General features: G+C 64.9%; 2 protein-coding genes across 2 annotated transcripts; one reads left to right on the plus strand and one right to left on the minus strand.

Moving 5' to 3' along the window:
- The first annotated feature begins 135 nt into the window (after nucleotides 1-135).
- On the plus strand, nucleotides 136-4,411 carry C15H20orf204 (chromosome 15 C20orf204 homolog). Its single transcript, XM_057529757.1, has 4 exons — nucleotides 136-282; nucleotides 3,653-3,907; nucleotides 3,991-4,143; nucleotides 4,265-4,411. Exons 1-4 carry the CDS (start codon nucleotides 136-138, stop codon nucleotides 4,409-4,411), a joined length of 702 nt encoding a protein of 233 aa, XP_057385740.1.
- A 9,495-nt stretch (nucleotides 4,412-13,906) lies between these two features.
- On the minus strand, nucleotides 13,907-15,654 carry SOX18 (SRY-box transcription factor 18). The gene is made up of 2 exons (XM_057529521.1): nucleotides 15,202-15,654; nucleotides 13,907-15,054 (listed from the first exon to the last, which is right to left on the minus strand). Exons 1-2 carry the CDS (start codon nucleotides 15,557-15,559, stop codon nucleotides 14,237-14,239), a joined length of 1,176 nt encoding a protein of 391 aa, XP_057385504.1. The 5' UTR covers nucleotides 15,560-15,654; the 3' UTR covers nucleotides 13,907-14,236.
- Nucleotides 15,655-17,206: the final 1,552 nt, after the last annotated feature.

A 17,206-nucleotide genomic window follows, 5' to 3' on the forward strand; every position in this document is an offset into this window, starting at 1 on the left:
TTGGCCGCCCCAGTCTGCCCCACGCTGGACGGGGCTCACTTTCCAGGAGGCCTCGTGAGAGCCCGTGCCCACAGGGGAGACGCCAGGGGAGCGGTGAGGCTCTCCAGGGCTTTATGGAGATGGTGGCGGGACCTCATGTCCTGGGTAAAAGCCCTGCGTGGGGACAGCCGGGGTCTGGCTGGCCCAGTGACTCCAGTGCCCCTGCGGGTGCACGCGCTCTCCCGCCCCGGGGTTGTCTGCGGCCCCCACCCGCCCACAGCGGCAGGCTGCGTGTGCCCCTGGGTAGGTGACTTTCCTGGGTGCGGACGGGCCTGGCCCCTGAGGTGCTGCCCCCAGCGTGTGAGAGGCTCGCTCCCATTGGCAGGTGAATTCACTTTTGCTAATTTGTAGTCAGCAATTTTATGCTAAAGCACTTGTAGCTGTCCTCTCTCTAGACTGAAAATGCATTCATTACTTGGGAGACTTGAGTGTGTTTTCACCATGTGAGGATGAAGGACTTCCTCGGGCTCTGGATCCCTGCGTCTGTGTCCAGTTGGAAACTAGCTAGTTCTCTTGGAAGGGGGTGCGTTGGCCACGGCTGGAGACATCTGGCCGGAGGCCAGGGTTGGTCCAGGGGCCATGGGCCAGAGAGAAGAGATGCAGATTGTCACGTGTGGTGACGAGAAGGGCGGCTGGCAGTTATTCCCACACGTTCTTCTGTAAGAAACGATCCCAGAGGGGCTCCTCGGTGCCTCGTTCTGCGGGTCAGTCACTGACCTGTGGCTTAGCCCTCTGGCAGCAGCCGAGGTTGGGGAGCATGCCCTCCTCATCAGCACCAAGGGCGTGGGCGTGTCTGCCTGCAGAGCGCGGGCCCAGCCGGGTCCACCTCCGATGCTCTGGGAGCCACAAGGACGTGGCCAGCCCTGGGCAGGATCGGACCATCCCTGTGTGGGGTCAGGAACTGTTGGTGCCAGGGTGGGCGGCCGGGGCAGGCCCCGCTCACGGATGGTCTGTGGCTCTGGAAACCCTTCCTCTCCTCACCCGAGGTCAGCCGGTCCCCGAGGGCCGTGCCGGGGGTTCCTGGGTGTGTGCACTGACCCTCAGGAGTCGCCTTTGGTCTCTTCTGGAGGAGGTGGGAGGGATCCTGCCCGTTGCACTGAAAAGCGAGTCCTGAAGTTTTTAGGAGCTTGAAAGCCTGTCCCTGTACAGATGTGGAAACTGAGGCCCAGGAGGGGGCAGTGACTTGGCTGCGGCCACAGGGCAGCTGGCAGCCCTTGGTTGTGGCTTCTCCCGGACACTTTCTCTGACCTCAGGTCAGGTGAGGCCTCCCACAGGGCCCTTGGAACGTTCCAGAGCATCTGATTGTCCACGTGCAAATGTCTTTCCTCATTTGCCTGGGGATTGTTTTCTCAGTGCCTCGAGGTGGTGGTGAAACTACTTTTCTCCCTGGGAAAAACATATCTTAGCTTTTCTTCCACTGACATTTTTCAGTTCCAGCTCAAGGCTAGCTGAGTTCCTAGGCTTCCCTTGTTCGGAGGCACTGCTGGGGACAGGGCGGGCTGGGCAGCACCAGGATACCGCCCAGCAGGGTGCTGCGGCCCAGCTCCCTGTAAGCCTGGCTGGGTGAGTGGCCGTGAGCTCCCCCAGCAAAAGACCCCCCTCAGCCCAGGACGGGCGAGCAGTGGGAAGCAGCTCTCCCCTGAGTGCTGGGCCAGCGGGGAGCCCGGGAAGTCCCCTGCCTGGGACCTGCTGGGGCAGGACCCCCCGGACGTCAGGGTGGGGGAGCTGGGGGGTGGGGGGGGTTAAGTCCTGCTCACCTGGTCCTGCCGGTGGCCAGGCTCCTGGCAGAGGCAGCACCTGCTGACCACTGAGGAAGGCCCTGGAGGAGGGCGCAGGGCGGCCCCCGCTTCTCCTGGCTGCCCTTCCCCACCAGCTGGGCCCTGCCCTGCTCTCTGCCCACGGAGCACCCTACCCCCTCCCCGGCAGAGAAGATCTCCCAGGTCCGATGGCTTAATCCAAGATCCACTGGGTGGGAAGACAGCCCGCTGGGGCTGGGCTCCAGGGTCAGGTTAATTGAAGAAGTGATTGGATAGCGGTGGGGAGAGGGAGGGGGCAGGGCTGGGATCCTGGGGCCTCCCTGCTGCTCCCTCCCCCCTTTGCTCAGAGGAGCCAACTTCAAAAGCCTCGTCTGCCTGCCGTCCAGGGAAGCCTTGTTGGCCGGGTTTGGAGCAGGACCTGGAGCGCAGCGGCACTCCCCACCTGAGGACCCCAGGACCATGTCCGAGGCCCACTGGCGGGAGTGAGGGAGGGCCTGACCCTGAGAAGCCCATGGTGAGCAGCGGTGGGCCGATGGGGAGGGGGCTGACTTCGGCTGAGGGGCAGGGAGCGTGCACAGCCCAGGAGAGGCTGCTGTCCCGCTGTGTCCCCACCGGGAAATCCCCCTTGGTTCCCGTCACCGCAGCCTGGCCCGGAGTGCTCCTGACTGGCCTTCCCGGCAGCGGCGGGTGGGGGGAGTCTCCCTCCTGGAGCTGGGGCCACCGTGTCCTCATGGGTTGGGCTGGCCTGAGCCTCGGGCCCTGGTCAGGGGCAGACAGGCCTTCCCGGGACCCCCTGGGCAACCAACCTACCCCACTTGGACATCCTTCCAGCACCAACGGCTCTTGTTCTCACTATGATCTCTGACCCTCAGCAGGCAGAGGGGGCGACCGAGTCGACCATCATGCTAAGCCTGTCTAGGGAGGGGGTGGGTTTCAAGAAGGGCCCACAGCTAATTGCATTTGATCCTCCGGCCAACGCTGCCAGGTGCCTCAGGCAGGGAGCCCCCACGGACTCCAGGTCCGGCCCTGCGTGGTCAGGCTCTCCTGCCAGGCTGGGAAGCAGAGTCGAGTCCTGTGTCTTGAGTCCCAAGTCTCGCTGGGTTCGCATGATTGATTTTCCAGTGCTGTGTGACTCCAGCCTGGGGGCTGGGAGCCTGCAGACAAGCTGCTCTTGCTCTCTGATGTTTGGGCTTGTGAGTGGGGGTGGGCTTCTTCCCCGTGAGAGCCAGTTCTCTTCATTCTGGGGGAGGGGAGCCCTGGTGGTGTGGACCGCAGTCCCCTTCCTCCCTTCGCCTTGGGCTTTCCCCAAGCCTTCCCCTTCCAAGGGGGTGTGGCCGTGAGCTCTGAGCCCTCACCCCTGTCCTGGTTGGGTTGGGGGTGCAAGGGAACCCCAGCTCCCACGGCTCTCAGAGCTGGTAGCAGAGCCATGGGGAGGGTGAGGAGGAGCTGCCCGGCCATCGAGGGGGCAGATCAGTTCTGCCCTCTCCTGTGGGGCACCTGGAGATGAGCCCAGCTCTGGTGGGCATGGGTCAGGGCATGGCCAAGGGTGAGGCTGTACAGGGGGTGCTTCCTGCTGTAGCCAGACCTAGGTCAGTCCTGCCCTCCAGTCTTATGGGCACTTGGGCCCTCACACCCATGCAGACCAGAGCTGCGGTGCTGTCGTCTGTCCTTCCGCAAACCTGCCAGCCCTGTGCCTAGAGCATTTGTTGAATGGCATGGCGACGTCTCCGTTATACCAGCTCAGAGATTCCTTTGTACGTGTGTGTGGAGTCGGGTGCAGAGGCGGGGAGCACATTGCCCGCAGTGCTGCAGGAGGGTCGGCCCCTCCGCAGACTCTGAGCCTGTATCCCTTCCAGGGGCCCCCCAGGCCCGCGCTCTGGGCGCTCCTGCTGGCGCTGCTGGGGGCTGCACCGGGCCGGGCCAGGCTCGGCGCCTGCAGCGTCCCCGACGTGCTCCACCACTACCGCGCGGTCATCTTCGAGGACCTGCAGGCCGCGGTGAGGTGGACCGGGCCGGGCTCCAGACAGCTCCATTTCATTCAGAAAAACCTGACTGGAGCCGCGGCCTCCCGATGGCGGGGCCGGGTGGGAGCCTCCTGTGGCGCCCAGAAGGTATGGAGACATCACCACCCAAGCCCTCCAGCCCCCTCCCCACGGGGCTCCTCCCCCAGTCCCCCGCTTCCTCCCCTCCCCAGGAGCACAGTATCCTACTGTCCATCGTGGCCCTGGGTCGGACCCTACGTGGGGCGGTGGCCGGGGGCCGCCGCGGGGCTCTGGAAAAGGCGGCTTGGACCGTGGCCGTGCGCACCGAGGCGGTGATGCGGCGCCACTGCCGGACGCTGCGCCAGGTGCGCGTCCCCGCTCGCTCCCACGGCCCCGCGGGCTCCCTTCCCAGGGGCTGGACACGAGCTGCGGGGGAGGGGGCGGGCGGGGACCGTGCCCACGCCCTGACCGACGCGTCCCCGACAGCGGAGCCGGCGGCCCGAGACGCGCCCTGTTCGGCGTCGGGGCGGCCGGAGGCGGCTCCTGCTGCGCGCCCTGGACGCCGTCGCCACCTGCTGGGAGAAGCTCTTCGCGCTGCGCGCCGCGGCCACCGACGGCTCCTGGGGCTCCTAAGCGCCCCGAGCGCGCGGGGCTGGGAAAGGGCCTTGCGGCCCGGCCCCTCCCTCGCCGCGGCCCGCACTCCTCGGAGGGCCCGGGACTGGGAGGCGGGGCCCGCCTGGCGAGCAGGTCCCGGAGGGGGCCCGCCCTCCGCCCCCAGCAAGGCCTCAATAAACTGAGCTGGTGCTGCGGCCCTGTTCGCTCTTTCTTCGCCTGCCAGCTGTGGGGCCAGGCAGCCCCGGGTCCGCGCCTCGGTGGGGAGGGGGCGCTGGGGCCTCCTGCACACGCGGTGTTGGGGAGGGGTGAGCGGCGGTGCTCCCAGGCTCGGCCAGCAGGGGGCGCCTCGGGACGGGACTCCTGCTAAGTCGGCGCTGCAGGCTTGGGCGGGGGGCGCGGGGGCAGATGGGGACTCCTGCTGGTCCTAAAATGTAGCATCGTATCCGTCCTGCTCCACTCTGGGATGGGGGAAGGGTGGAAATGGAGGGGAGGGGAAGGCTGAGCTTTGTGAATTCGGAGCAAAACAACCGGATAAAGGAAACGGGCCTGAAGGGAAGCGAGCTGCGGCCCTGGCTGCAAGCTGGGCCAGGCCATTTCCCGTGGCCTGGGAAGGGTGGCAGCAGCTCCTCTGCAGGACTGGCCAGGCCAGCCAGGGACCCACCGTCTTGTGTCCTGGGACCTTATGTTTGCGTGGCAGGGTGGAGGGCTGATCCCTGGAGTCCCGCGCCTACAGCCGCGTAGGCCTGGAGGTCCGCGGCCCCCTCCCGGATCACAGCCTGTGGAGGGGGGGGCGCAGTGGGGCAGGCAGAGCACCTGGTCAAGGTGGATGCCTGGTCGGCACACCTGTCGTCATGCTCTTCCCTGACAGGTGGACGGACCCAGTAGGCACCGAAGTGGGCCTTGCCCTGGGCACCCTGGCAGAACAGAGGCAAGCAGGAGATGCAGACAGGCCTTGCTGGCGGAGCCGTCAGCGGGGCGCAGCTGGCCCTGGCCGCCCCCACTGTGTGTGTGTGAGCGCGTGCAGCCCGAGCAGCAGGAACTACTGTCCCTGGTTCGTACACTAGGGAACTGAGGCCCGGGGAGCTTTCAGGACTTGCCCCAGATCTCACAGCCAGGAAGTGTGAGAGCCGCGATGAGAGCCAGGCCCCAAGCAGATGACAGCCCGCCTGTGCCCTGTGTGCAGGTTGGGGACCTCAGGGTGCATCCCGTCACCTTATAGGCTCCCAGGCCACGTGGTCGCACTCTGAGTGTGAGGGTGGCCTGGGCAGGGGGCCTGTGTGGGTGGGGTGCAGCTGGAGGAGGTGGGCTTGGCCGTGAATGGGGTGAGGGGAGGTCCGGGCAACCCCAGGGTCCTGGCCTGAGTCCCTGGGGGAGTCCTCATCTTGAACTTGGGGAACACTGGTGGAGGAGCAAGCTGAGGGGCGCGGTCACGTCGCTGGCTCCCGCTGTGCAAGCCTGGGGCTGTGGCCAGGTGTCCGGGTAGGAGGGAAGAGTCCTGCTTTGGTTGGAGCCCAAGGCTTGGGGGAGCTGAGTCGGGCCTGGTAGAAGGTCAATAAGAGAGTCCGGGGGTCTGGGTGTGGGGACGGGGAGGGGACAGGCCCTCCACAGAGGCCCCCACCATGCTCCTGCTTTCCCAAGGGCACCTGGCTCCTTGCACTCGGACCTGCCTCCGCGCCAGGGCCTGTGGGGAGAGCTCTTCTCCTAAGGGCGCCTGGGCGTGGCCTCTGGGCCGTCATGGCTGCCGCCCGCCCACAGCACTCCTTGCTGCCGTGGTGAGCGGGCAATGGGCAGCCCTTCCGTCCGCCCACGCCTGAGGCAGTTCCCAACAAGCCCGTTTCAGGGGGGCTGGGAGGAGGAGCAGAGGCCTCAGTTACGGGGACACAATCTCCGCCTGAGTCCTGGGCTGCAGCCATGGTGGTGGACGAGATGCTCCTGTGCCCTGGCCCGGCTGTTCCTCCCTGGGGGCTCCTGCCAGAGCCTCCCCGGTAGTGAGCGTGTGTGTGTGTGTGTGTGTGTGTGTACACAAATGTATATGTCGAGGTGTGTGCACGCAGGGATGTGTGAGTGCGCGGGTCCAGGTTCCTGCCCCACGCTGCCTGGCAGGGCGCCCCTCTCTCAGGCACACCCTCCTGACGGCTAACCCTGGTCTGTCCTGGCAAATTGACTGCCTGGGCGTGGGGGCTGGAGGCCTGTGGCCTGAGCTCGAAGACCCCAGTGGTCCCTCCCTCATCTCACTTCGAAGTTGTTCTCAGCACAAGACCCCCACCCCCCGCCCCGGCCACTGCTGTCCACCCTCTGCACTTTCTCTCGAGGCCTCAGTGCCAGGCAGAGGCTCTGCACATCGTGCCCAGGCCTGCTTCTGCCAACCCCAGATGATGGGTCAGCATCATGGCTGTGGGGACGTGGGCCGCTGTCCCCATATCTCAGAAACCATCTGTATTAGTTTCCTAGAGCTGCTATAACAAATTACCACAAACTAGGTGACCTAACACAATAAAATTTTCTTCTCTCACAGTTCTGGAGGCCAGAAGTCCAAAATCAGTATCATTGGCCTGAAATCGGGTGTTGTAGGGCTGGGCTGTGCTCCCTCCAGGGGCTCCAGGGGAGAAACCATTCTTGCTTCTTGAAGCTTCTGGTAGCTCCGGGTATTCCTTCGCTTGTGGCTGCGTTGATCCAGTACCTGCCTCTTGCTTCGTGTGGCCGTCTCTCCTCCCTGAGGATCTCTGCTGCTGGATTTAGTGCCACCTGGGTAATCTAGGATGATCTCCTCACCTCAAGATCCTTAATTACATCTGCCAAGACCCTTTTTCCACATAAGGTCCCACTCATAGGTTCTGGGAGGTGGACGTATCTCTGGGGCCACCGTTCAACCCACTTCAGCATCTTTGCTCATGCAGGATGAGGGCAGGGTGGGCTTCTGGCTTCTGGGACGAAGTTCACTTGTCCAGGGCGGGGACATCCCAACCAGACCACGTCTGGGGCAGGTGGAGGGAAAGCTGGGGCCGCCCTGCTCAGACCTGAGGTCTGGCCCTCCAGGCTCAGCACTGGGGCACATGAACTACCCAAATCTTTGCTGGCTGGAACTGACCAGAACCAACAGAGAGATGGAAAGAGACTCAACGGTGAGGACAGAGCCACTGGCCACGGGTCACGGTGCCACGGAGGGCAGAGTGTAGGCGGTGTGACCCGGTGGATGGGCCCCGCCTGTCGTGGACTCGAGGTATCTGCCAGGCCCCAGTGCCCTGCCTTCCCTGCCAAGGCCCCGGGCATGTGGCCTGAGCCTGGTTCTTCCCCCATAAAACACTCTTTCTGGGGCACACACGTGGTGGGGTTGGGGCCTGCACCCCGTGGTGTCCTGTCCTACACGCGTGCCTTCTCAGCTGCTTCCCCGGGGCGGAGTGGGGGGCGTGGGCGCTGGGACCCAGGGGGAGGGGCTGTGCCGGGGTGGCAGACACTGGCCAGGGAGCCAGACCGCCCATGTGCAGCGCTGCAAGGAGGGGCCAGGCAGGCTTTGAAGGGTAGTCCGGGTCCCACGGCCTTCCCAGACTGGGAGCCTTTGAAAGAACATCTGGAACACGGGCGACAGGCAAACGAGTCTCTGGATTCGGAAAACCAAAAACGTGACCCCACCTGTGCCCCTTGTGTGTCCCCCGCCCCTGCCCACAGGCCCCTCTCTCCCGACCCCCACTTCCCACCTCTGCCCCTCCTCAGGCTGCCAGCAGACCGCAGGGGTGGGGGCCGTGCCAACCTCGAGCACTGGTCCTTCTGAGGGCGGCAGAACGCCTTTGCCCTGCCTGGGGCCCACTCATGGGCCCCAGCGGCACCTCCCCCGTGTCCCCTCCCCGACTGGCCGCCACCCCAGCCCAGCTGAGCGCCAGGAGGCGGTGGGAGGTTGTGGGAAAGACGGGTGCCCGCCATGCCAGGCCCTGAACAGACACACCTCCGCGTTCGCGGAGCCAGGGCTCTGGGACAGGACGTGAGTCGGCCGGACCCTGCATCTGGCGCTGGGTGCCGCGAAGGCGCGGAGGAAACACCTGCAGCAGACCTGAGGGCCCTCGGGCTCTTGCCTGTGAGCCTGAGTGTGGGGTCCCTGCCTGCAGGTGTGCGCGGAGGCGCCGTTCCAGTCGTGGTTGACGCGGAAACACACGCGGCCCCCCACTCCAGGAAGCAAAGCACATACTCATGGGGCGGGGGGAGGGAGTGCCAGGTGTTGGAGCCCATTGTCCCTGCCAGTGGCCTGCGGGACCCTGGGGGGCGCCCAGGGACAGTCCCCATCCTGCCCCCTCCCCAGGAAAAGACCCAGCCTTGTAAACACAGAAACAACCATCGGCGCGCCGTCCCCCCCCAACCCAAGAGTTAAAGCCCGGAAGAAGCAGCAGGGAGCCCGCACCTGCAGGGCAAAGCGAGTCCTCGTAAGGGGGGAAACGGGGTGGTCAGGGCCTGGGGTGGGGCGGGGCGGGCCAGTGTGCGTTGTGGGGAGGTGGGGCGTCCTGCGGTTGGACACCGGCCCCTGGGTCCCCGGGCTGGAGGGGCACAGCCTGGCCCAGTGAAGTCCTGTCGCCTCCCTCCATGGCCCAGTTGTGACAGTTGTGGCTCGGTGGTAAGGCGGCCAGGGCCCCCCGCCAGGTGAGCAGGCCTGTCCTCCGGCCGCCCCCACGTCCCCTGCCCGGCCGGCGCGGGGCGTGAGGCCAGGGGTCCGGCTGGGGCCCGAGATAAGCGCCGCGCCCGCCGCCGCTTCCTGCGTTTCCTTCCAGCGCCGCCGCCGCCGCGGGCCGCTTCCTGTTTTCTCGCGCGGGCGGGCGGGGGCGTGGGGCAGGGGGCTGGGGTCGTGGGGGAATGGCTCGGGGGCATGGGAGAGGGGTCCTGGGGGGTGGGCCGGGTTGTGCTGGCCAGAGCAGGACGGGGGCGTGGGTCGGGGGCGTGGAAGGTAAGGCAGAGGGTGGGGAGCCCTGCCGGGCTTCCCTGGGAGGCTGGGTGCTTGTGCAGAGGTAGAGGGGGTGGAAGGAAGCGGAGTGGGCTGTGTCCTGAAACACAAAGAGGAGGAACACTGGTGCTCCCATCCCTCCTCCTCCCCAGTCCCGGGCCAGGAACTCCCACACGCTTGGCCAAAACCCACTGTGGACTGGACAGGAGCCTGCTCCTGGGGGCCCCTCCCCAAGCCTGGGGCAGGAGTGGGGGTGGGTGGGCTGGGTGGAGGGTTGAGTCTTGCTTGTGAGCGCCCAGTTGGGATTGGAGATCAGCTGCTCTGGAGCCCCCCCTTTGGGGGTAGCTGCTCTAGCATATGATTTTTTTTTTTATTGGAGTATAATTGCTTCAGAATGTCCTGTTAGTTTCTGCTGTACAGTGAAGTGAATCAGCTCTATGTATACCTATATCCCCTCCCTCTTGGACCTCCCTCCCACCCCCACCCCCCATCCCACACATCTAGGTTGTCACAGAGCACCGAGCTGAGCTCCCTGTGCTATACAGCAGGTTCCCACTAGCTCTCTATTTTACACATGGTAGTGTATTTATGTCAAACCTAATCTCCCAATTCGTCCCACCCTCCCCTACCCGCCCTGTGTCCACATGTCCGTTCTCTACCTCTACATCTCTATTCCTGCCCTGCAAATAGGTTCATCTGTACAATTTTTCTAGATTCCACATATGCGTTAATATATGCTATTTGTTTTTCTCTTTCGGGCTTACTTCACTCTGTATGACAGGCTCTAACTCCATCCACGTCTCTACAAATGACCCAATTTCATTCCTTTTTTATGGCTGAGTAATATTCCATTGTATATACGTACCACATCTTCTTTGTCCATTGTCCTGGCTATTGTTAAAGAGTGCTGCAATGAACATTGGGGTACATGTGTCCTTTTGAATTATGGTTTTCTCAGGGTCATTTACCCAGCATATGAATTTGAGGTAATCTACTTGTTCAGACTTGGTCATTAGAGATACACACTTATGTTACTTTACTGAAAACACATCCACATACAACCTTGCACACGAATGTTCATAGCATCAGTAATCACAGTAGCCAAAACATGGAAACAACCTCAATGTCCATCAGCTGATCTAGAGATAAAGAGACTGTGTTCCATCCATACAATGGAATATTATACAGCCTTAAAAAGGAATGAAGTATTGATTCAAATTACAACATGGATGAACCTCGAAGACTCAGTGCTCAGTGAGAGAAGCCAGACTCAAAAGGCCACTTATTGTGTGATTCTACTTACATGGAAAGTCCAGAATAGGCAAGTCTACAGAGACAGAAAGCAGATTAGTGTTTCCCAGGAGCTGGGAGCAAGGAGGATGGGAAGTGACAGCTAGTGGGGACGAGGTTCTTTTGGGGTGATGGAAAAGTGCTGAAGTTAGTGATCATAGTTATACCACCCTGTGAATAGATTAAAAACCACTGAGTTGTCCCCTTAGAAGTGTCTGTAGGTGTTGCAGGCCGACAGCTGAGCAGCTGGAATGTCTAGCGTATTTGTTCATCAAGTGGACAGTTAAGTTCCTCTTCACCTGCCCAGCCTGGCCTTGTTGGGGGCGGGTGTGTGAGCACAGCTTTGCTCCTGGTGTGGTGTGTGGCTGGTTGTGTGTGGGGTGTTCCTGAAGGTGTCGAGGTGATGATCGTGCCTACTGGGGAGAGGGGTGCACCTTACCTGCTCTTCCCCCCCCACCTCCTCCTGTGGGCGGCTTGCTGGGGAGGGTTCCACACCTCGGCTCAGGTCACCCCCGGGCTAGGCTGGGTCCTGGGTGTGGGAGCTGTGGCTTAGGCCAGGCCGGGCTGCTAGAACTTCCCGCCAGGAGCTAGGTCGCCTGGGTCTGTTCCTGGCGGGCCTGACTCAGCGGGAGCTGGGGGTGGGGACTTCCCTTCTCTGACCTTAGGGGAAGCAGGTGGGTGGAGCCGGGGGGGGTGCGTGGAGGGGGGGAAGCCTGACCCAGGGCTGGAACCACCCAGACCCTGGAGCTGTGGTCCTGCCTAGGAGGGCTGCCCAGCCTGCCTTGGGTCCCTTGGGAGGGCCCCAGGCATGGTGCCCACCTGAGGCACTCCCTGAAAACAGCTGCCCTCCGTGTGTGTGTGTGTGTGTGTGTGAGTGTGTGTGTGTGTATGTGTGTCCCCAGTCCTGATTCTGCTCCTGAATGCCCCCAGCCCCTGGCTCCAGGGACTTGGTCCAAATTGGGACCCCCGGACCCCCCCATTCCCCCCCCCGGCATCCCACCCTGGCACTGAGGGAGGGTCTTCTGGGGAGCAAGCTACTCGGCCCTTCCCCACTTGGGCAGCGGGGCCTGTGCCACCCCAGGCACCTTGGGGCCCCCATCCTCCTGCCTCCGAGGGTGGGGTGAGGAGGGCATTAGAAAACTGTTCCACGTACAAGAGAGACAGCCTTGCCTGCCCGTCTGCAGCCTCTCTCTGTGTGTGTCCATGGCTGTCTCTGGGGTGGGGCACAGGTGAGGCGATGCCTGGGCCCGGGCAGGGGGGCCCTCCGAGGGGCTTGTCACCTGGCTCTAGGCGGTAGGAGAGGCTGGGCTGGTCTTCCCTTCCCCCGGCCCTGGCCAGGGGGTGGGGGGAGGAGATGGGAGGGTCTGCCTCCCAGGGGGTGGCAGGGGGCAGAGGCTGCTGGACTCTGGCGGCTATGGGTCCCCATCCGTACAGAGGCCATCCCCACGGGGGGGGGGGGTGCACCTTGGCCCTGCTAACCCAGGGCTCCAGTGGGTGGGTCACCTGTCCCCCTACCAGGGGCAGGCCCAGAGTGGGAGTCAGGGGCCATGAGAGCTGGTGTGCACACTCATGGGTGACGTGAGCCTTCGTGCGTGAGCCCAGGACTCAGCATTGGTGTCTCAGAGCTCCCTCCGCCATGACAGATGCGGCTGGACTGGACCACCCTTGTCGCTTTGGGCCTCATTCCCTGCCTCCTTCCTGTGTACCAGCACTGTCCTTGGTGTCCTGGGGGCCATTTCTGTTTGTGCCTCGACCCGCCCAGGGCTCCTCTCTCCACCTCCGAATCCATCTCCTGCCCTCCTCAGCTTGTCTTTCTCTGTCCCTTTGTCTTTGAGGTTTCTGGGCCCTGCTCACTATGAGGTGGGTGTGGGGGCCCAGGTGTCGCTCCCCGACTCCACCCACCGAGGTGTGGGGCTCATTCCAGCTAACAGAGAGGTGATGTCCCCGTGCCTCTCAGAGGCAGGACACCTGTAAGAACAGCCCCACACCCTGTTCACCTCTGCACACACGCTCAGGCAGCAGACCCACGTGCACGGACACCCAGGCTGACACACAGACACACGCATGCGCACACAGAGGCTCAGACACCCCGGGTGTCACACACAGTCATCCTCACGGAGGGTCCCGTCGAGTCACATGGTCACACTGTCACAGCATCACAGCCATGCTCGGAGCACGTGCACACACTTGCTCACACTTGCTCACACACGCAGTCGGATTCAGGCTCACGGCAGCCACACGGCAGCGCACGCCATCAGAAGATGCCCACGCCCCAGGGCGCACGCACGACATCAGAGCTGTCGGAGGGCAGCGGGACACCCCCCCATATGCTACTGGGGCAGCACAGGCCAGGGGGACACACGACCTCTCGTCTTGGCTGGGAAGACCCGTCAGACCCTGGGAAGGGTGTGAGTGTGTAGACGCCTCACTTCAGGACCCGGTCCCAGGAGAGAAGAATCGCCCAAGATGATTGTTGCCAACTTTCCCTGAACCCATGGGCTCCCCAGTGAGGGGGCGCTAGTGGAACCAAGGAAGCCGTGTGGAAAGAGGGTGTCCGGTCCTGCTGGGAGAGGGCCCACGGCTAGTGCGATGGGTTCCAGAGGTGGAGGCTTGAAACGTGAGGCCTGAGCTCCCCTGCTCTGGTCATTGACCGCGTGTCACTGGTAGAGCCCACACACGTCACCCTGGCAAGCAGTGTGGATTTGTCATGGTGCTGCCCTCTCTGGGGACACTGGGTTGAGAGAGAATGACGGATGGGAGTCCCAGGATGTCATGTCTGCAGACAGGCGTCAACCCCACCAGCCTCCTTCAGAGAGGGGCGCTGTCCTGGGCACTCACTGGGCTTGAAGGAAGTTGTTTTCAGGATGAGATGAGGATGGTGAAACCCGGGTGAGGGTGTGGAGGGAATTTCTGGGTGTAGTCTGACCGCGATGAGGCTTGAGTTAAAATGGGGGTTGGGGGGGTGGAGAGCTGGCAGGGTGGGGAGTGCCCACGCCCCCTGCCTCCCATCGGCTGTCTGGGGTAGTTGTCCTGGAAGGGTGCAGAAGTGCATGCTGTGGAGCCCAGCTGCGAATCCGGTTCCCTGGACTTCGGAGGGAAGGGCACGCCCAGGACCCTGGGGGGAACTGCTCCCCCACCCCCAGCGACCACAGACGCGGGAGTTCCGAGGAAAGGAGAGGCACTTTATTGTGGCCTCGCCAGGGGCACCCAGCTCCCGGCTCCTCCTTTACAGCAAACGAACGTTATTTAAAGAGCCCTTGCTACATTGGTGCTTTGCATCACTGAAACCCCTTGCAAGAAAAAGTTTAAAAGTTTAATTAAAAATTAAATATATTGTTTCATGTATATAAAAAAGGCAAAGTAAAAAATACAGCCTAGTTCTAGAAAATACACGGCAAGAAAAGGATTAGGCGCTTCAAAAACTTAGCCCTGGCAGGGCCAGCCCACACGTCCTAGGCCTGGGCTTCCCGGCCAAGCCCCGGGACGTGTGGGGACCGCCCCGTAGGGGCGCCCTCCGCCCGGCCAAGCCCCGGCGTTGCCGGTTCCTGCGGGGCTATGACGAGTAGCGGCAACTCCGCCTGCGAGAGAGACAGAGCGGTGACACGGTGACACGCGGCGCCCCGGGCGGCCTAGCCGGAGATGCAGGCGCTGTAGTAGACTGCGGAGCTGGCGTCGGACAGCGCGGCGAGCAGGCTGCCCTCCTCCGGGCAGGACATGGCTCGTGGGCCCAGCTTGGCCAGCGCCACGTGGTACGGGAGCCCGGCGGCGTCGGGGCGAGTCCGGCCGCAGTTGAGGTACTGGTCGAACTCGGTCAGGTCCACGTCGCCCCACAGGTCGGCGGCGGGCCCCAGCGGCTCGGCGCCCTCCAGCGGCGGGGCCTCGGGCGGCGGCGACAGCGGGCCGGGGTAGGGGCCCGGGCCGGGCACACCCGGGGCGCCGTAGTAGAGGCCGCAGAGCGGCGCGGCGGGGGCGGGCGCGGTCCTGAGCGCCTCGGCCGGGGGCGCCCCGAAGCAGCCGCCCGGGTCCCGGGGCAGCTCGGCGGGGCCGTAGGGCGCACGGAAGGCCCGCAGCGCGCAGTCCTCGGGCGCCGCGGGCGGAGGGAAGAAGGCGGCCTCGCCTGCCTCCAGGCCGTCCAGCGGCGAGCGCTCGGGCGTGGGCAGCCCCAGGCCGTCGAAATCGGCGCCCAGCGGCGGCAGCTCGCGGAAGGCCCGGGCCGGGCCGGTGGCCGCGGGAAAGGGCTCGGGCGGCGGCGGCGGCGGCGGCGGCGGCGGCGCCAAGCCTGGGAGCAGGAGGCCGGGCTCCAGACGCCGGGCCTTGCGCGCCTGCTTCTTGCGGCGCGGCCGGTACTTGTAGTTGGGGTGGTCGCGCAGGTGCTGCACGCGCAGCCGCTCCGCCTCCTCCACAAAGGGCCGCTTCTCCGCCGGGCTCAGCTCCTTCCACGCCTTGCCTGCGGGCGGCGGGCGCGGGTCAGCCGGGTGCCGTCGGGCGGGCGGGCGGCGGACCGCCGAGCTCCGCGAGCGCCCTGGCGTGAGGTCCCCGCGCGCCCCGCCCGCCCACCCCCCCACGCCCCCGCCCGCGCCCGGCGGCCACTCACCCAGCATCTTGCTGAGCACCGCGTTGTGCAGGTCTGGGTTCTGCTGCGCCAGCCGCTTGCGCTCGTCCTTCGCCCACACCATGAAGGCGTTCATGGGCCGCCGGATGCGCGACTCGTCGGCCGCCTGGCGCTCCCCGCGGCCGGCCGGGCTGAGGCCATAGCGCCCCGGCTCGGGGCTGCGCGGCGGGCTGCGTGGCGGGCTGGGCGGCGAGGCGGGCGCGGCGGGCGCGGCGGGCGCGGCGGGGGCGGTGGGGAGGCCGCGCGGCTCAGCGGCGGCCCCGGGGCCCGGGGCCCATGCACAGTCGCGGCGGGCGGGCGGGTCGTCCTGTGCGCCGTAGCCGGGCGGCGATCTCTGCATTCCAGCTGGGCGCGGCCTGGGCGGAACGGAGCGCGGGAGCGCGGAGGGTGGGCAGCGGGCACGTCGGGGTCGGACGCGTGGGGCGGGTGGGCGGCGGTAGGGACGGCGGTGGCCTCGCGCCGGGTGGGCGCCCAGATATAGCGGCGCGGGGCCAATGGGCGGTGTGGCGGACGGGGCGGGGCGGGGCGGGGCGGGCCCGGGCCGCCCCCTCCTCCCGGGGGCTCCCTTTCTTCTCGGCCCGGCCGGATTCCGCCTCCTCTGCGCGGCGCCCCCCGCACCCTCTGAAGGAGAGACCCCCCCCCCGAGTGGGAGAGGGTGGCTGATGTGACCCGAAGCTTGGCAGGGGGCGTCCTCTTGGGGGCTGTCAGGCTTTCAGAGACGAACCCACACACACAAAGAGTCAGACCCCCCGGGGAGGAACTGGGGAAGGCTGCCTTCCCAACCAGAGGCTGGCTCCAAGGGAAGGGCGCCTAGGGAAAAGCAACTTGTGTCTTGGGGGAGCTGCTCTGGATAACCCCGTGGCATCATGCTCGCCCACCCTCCACCCACACGTGGAACTTGCAGCGCTGGGGGCTTGGAGCCCCTCCGCCACCCCAGGCCTGTTCATGGGGTTAAAGGAGAAGATGGTCTCCGTGTCCCCCACCCCACTCCCAAACCGACTGGGAGAGGGTAGATGCCCCGGACCCATAGCAGAGCCGGAGGGGAGGGGCCCAGAGTGGGTGGAGCCCCGGGCCTCATCCCCCTCCCCCGGGCCTGATGGGACCAGTAGTAGCTGGTTACCCAGCGGACCAGACCAGCGCTGCAGCAAGAGAATGAGGCTGGACCTCGAGTTGGGGCAGGTGGGGGGAAGAGGGGCCCTCCCCTGGGCCATCAGACCCCAGAGGGTTCCCCAGAGGAACCCCTCCTTGCAGTCCCCTCCCACCCCATCAGGAGGGGTTCTGGGCTCCAGACATTGAGGGGTCTCCCCCAGGGCAGGCCCCCTCCCCGCCCCTCCTGCTGAGGGTGGTTCTCTTGGGGCTGGCATGAGTTTTCCCTCCTGCACATCCATTCGCAGCTTGGGAGCTCTGTAGCCCCACTACCACATCAGGAGCCCCACCCCATGTGCTGGGAGCTCCACGGTGCGTGCGTGACCATAGGTGTCGGTGACCCTGGGTCTGTGTGGCCAGAGCTTCTGGGTCCTCTGTCCCTGGTAGTCCCTCTAGGCCACAGTCAGTGCTTAAGAGTGGGGCGGGTCCCCTGTGGGTCCGACAGCTCCCCCCAACGGCTGCTCCTGAGCTGTCCTGGGGAGAGGCCAGCGCGCCCACAGGGGTCCTCTGAGGGCCGTTGGGTGTGCACCCTGTCCCCAGGGCAGGTTCTGTGGTGTAGGGCTGGGTGGCTCAGACTGATTTCCAGATCCCCCAGGCCCTGGCACCTAATTCATGGACCCTCACCCCATGCTGGGGCACTGGGGATAGTCAAGGTGGGTCCTCTTGGATCTCGGGGGAAGACTGGCTTTTCCTGGGAGGCAGGCAAGAACGGGGGGCCTGGGGGTGGACGGGTGCACAGCCCCTCCCAGTGGTTCCAGCTCGCCTTTGACCAGTGTGGGTGGGTGGACTGGGCAGCCTGCAGGGGTAGAGGGGGGAGACGTGTGAGGAGGACTCCAGGCTG

Source organism: Balaenoptera acutorostrata, chromosome 15 (genome assembly GCF_949987535.1).
Source record: "Balaenoptera acutorostrata chromosome 15, mBalAcu1.1, whole genome shotgun sequence".
Lineage (NCBI taxonomy): Eukaryota > Metazoa > Chordata > Mammalia > Artiodactyla > Balaenopteridae > Balaenoptera > Balaenoptera acutorostrata.

Excerpts from the sequence above, each read along its gene's own strand:
- SOX18 (XM_057529521.1), bottom strand. The coding sequence starts at position 15,559 with ATGCAGAGATCGCCGCCCGGCTACGGCGCACAGGACGACCCGCCCGCC. Across the intron at positions 15,055-15,201 it reads GGTGCTCAGCAAGATGCTGG|GCAAGGCGTGGAAGGAGCTG; the intron begins GTGAGTGGCCGC and ends CGCCGCCCGCAG.
- C15H20orf204 (XM_057529757.1), top strand. The coding sequence starts at position 136 with ATGTCCTGGGTAAAAGCCCTGCGTGGGGACAGCCGGGGTCTGGCTGGC. Across the intron at positions 283-3,652 it reads CAGGCTGCGTGTGCCCCTGG|GGGCCCCCCAGGCCCGCGCT; the intron begins GTAGGTGACTTT and ends TATCCCTTCCAG. Across the intron at positions 3,908-3,990 it reads CCTCCTGTGGCGCCCAGAAG|GAGCACAGTATCCTACTGTC; the intron begins GTATGGAGACAT and ends TCCCCTCCCCAG.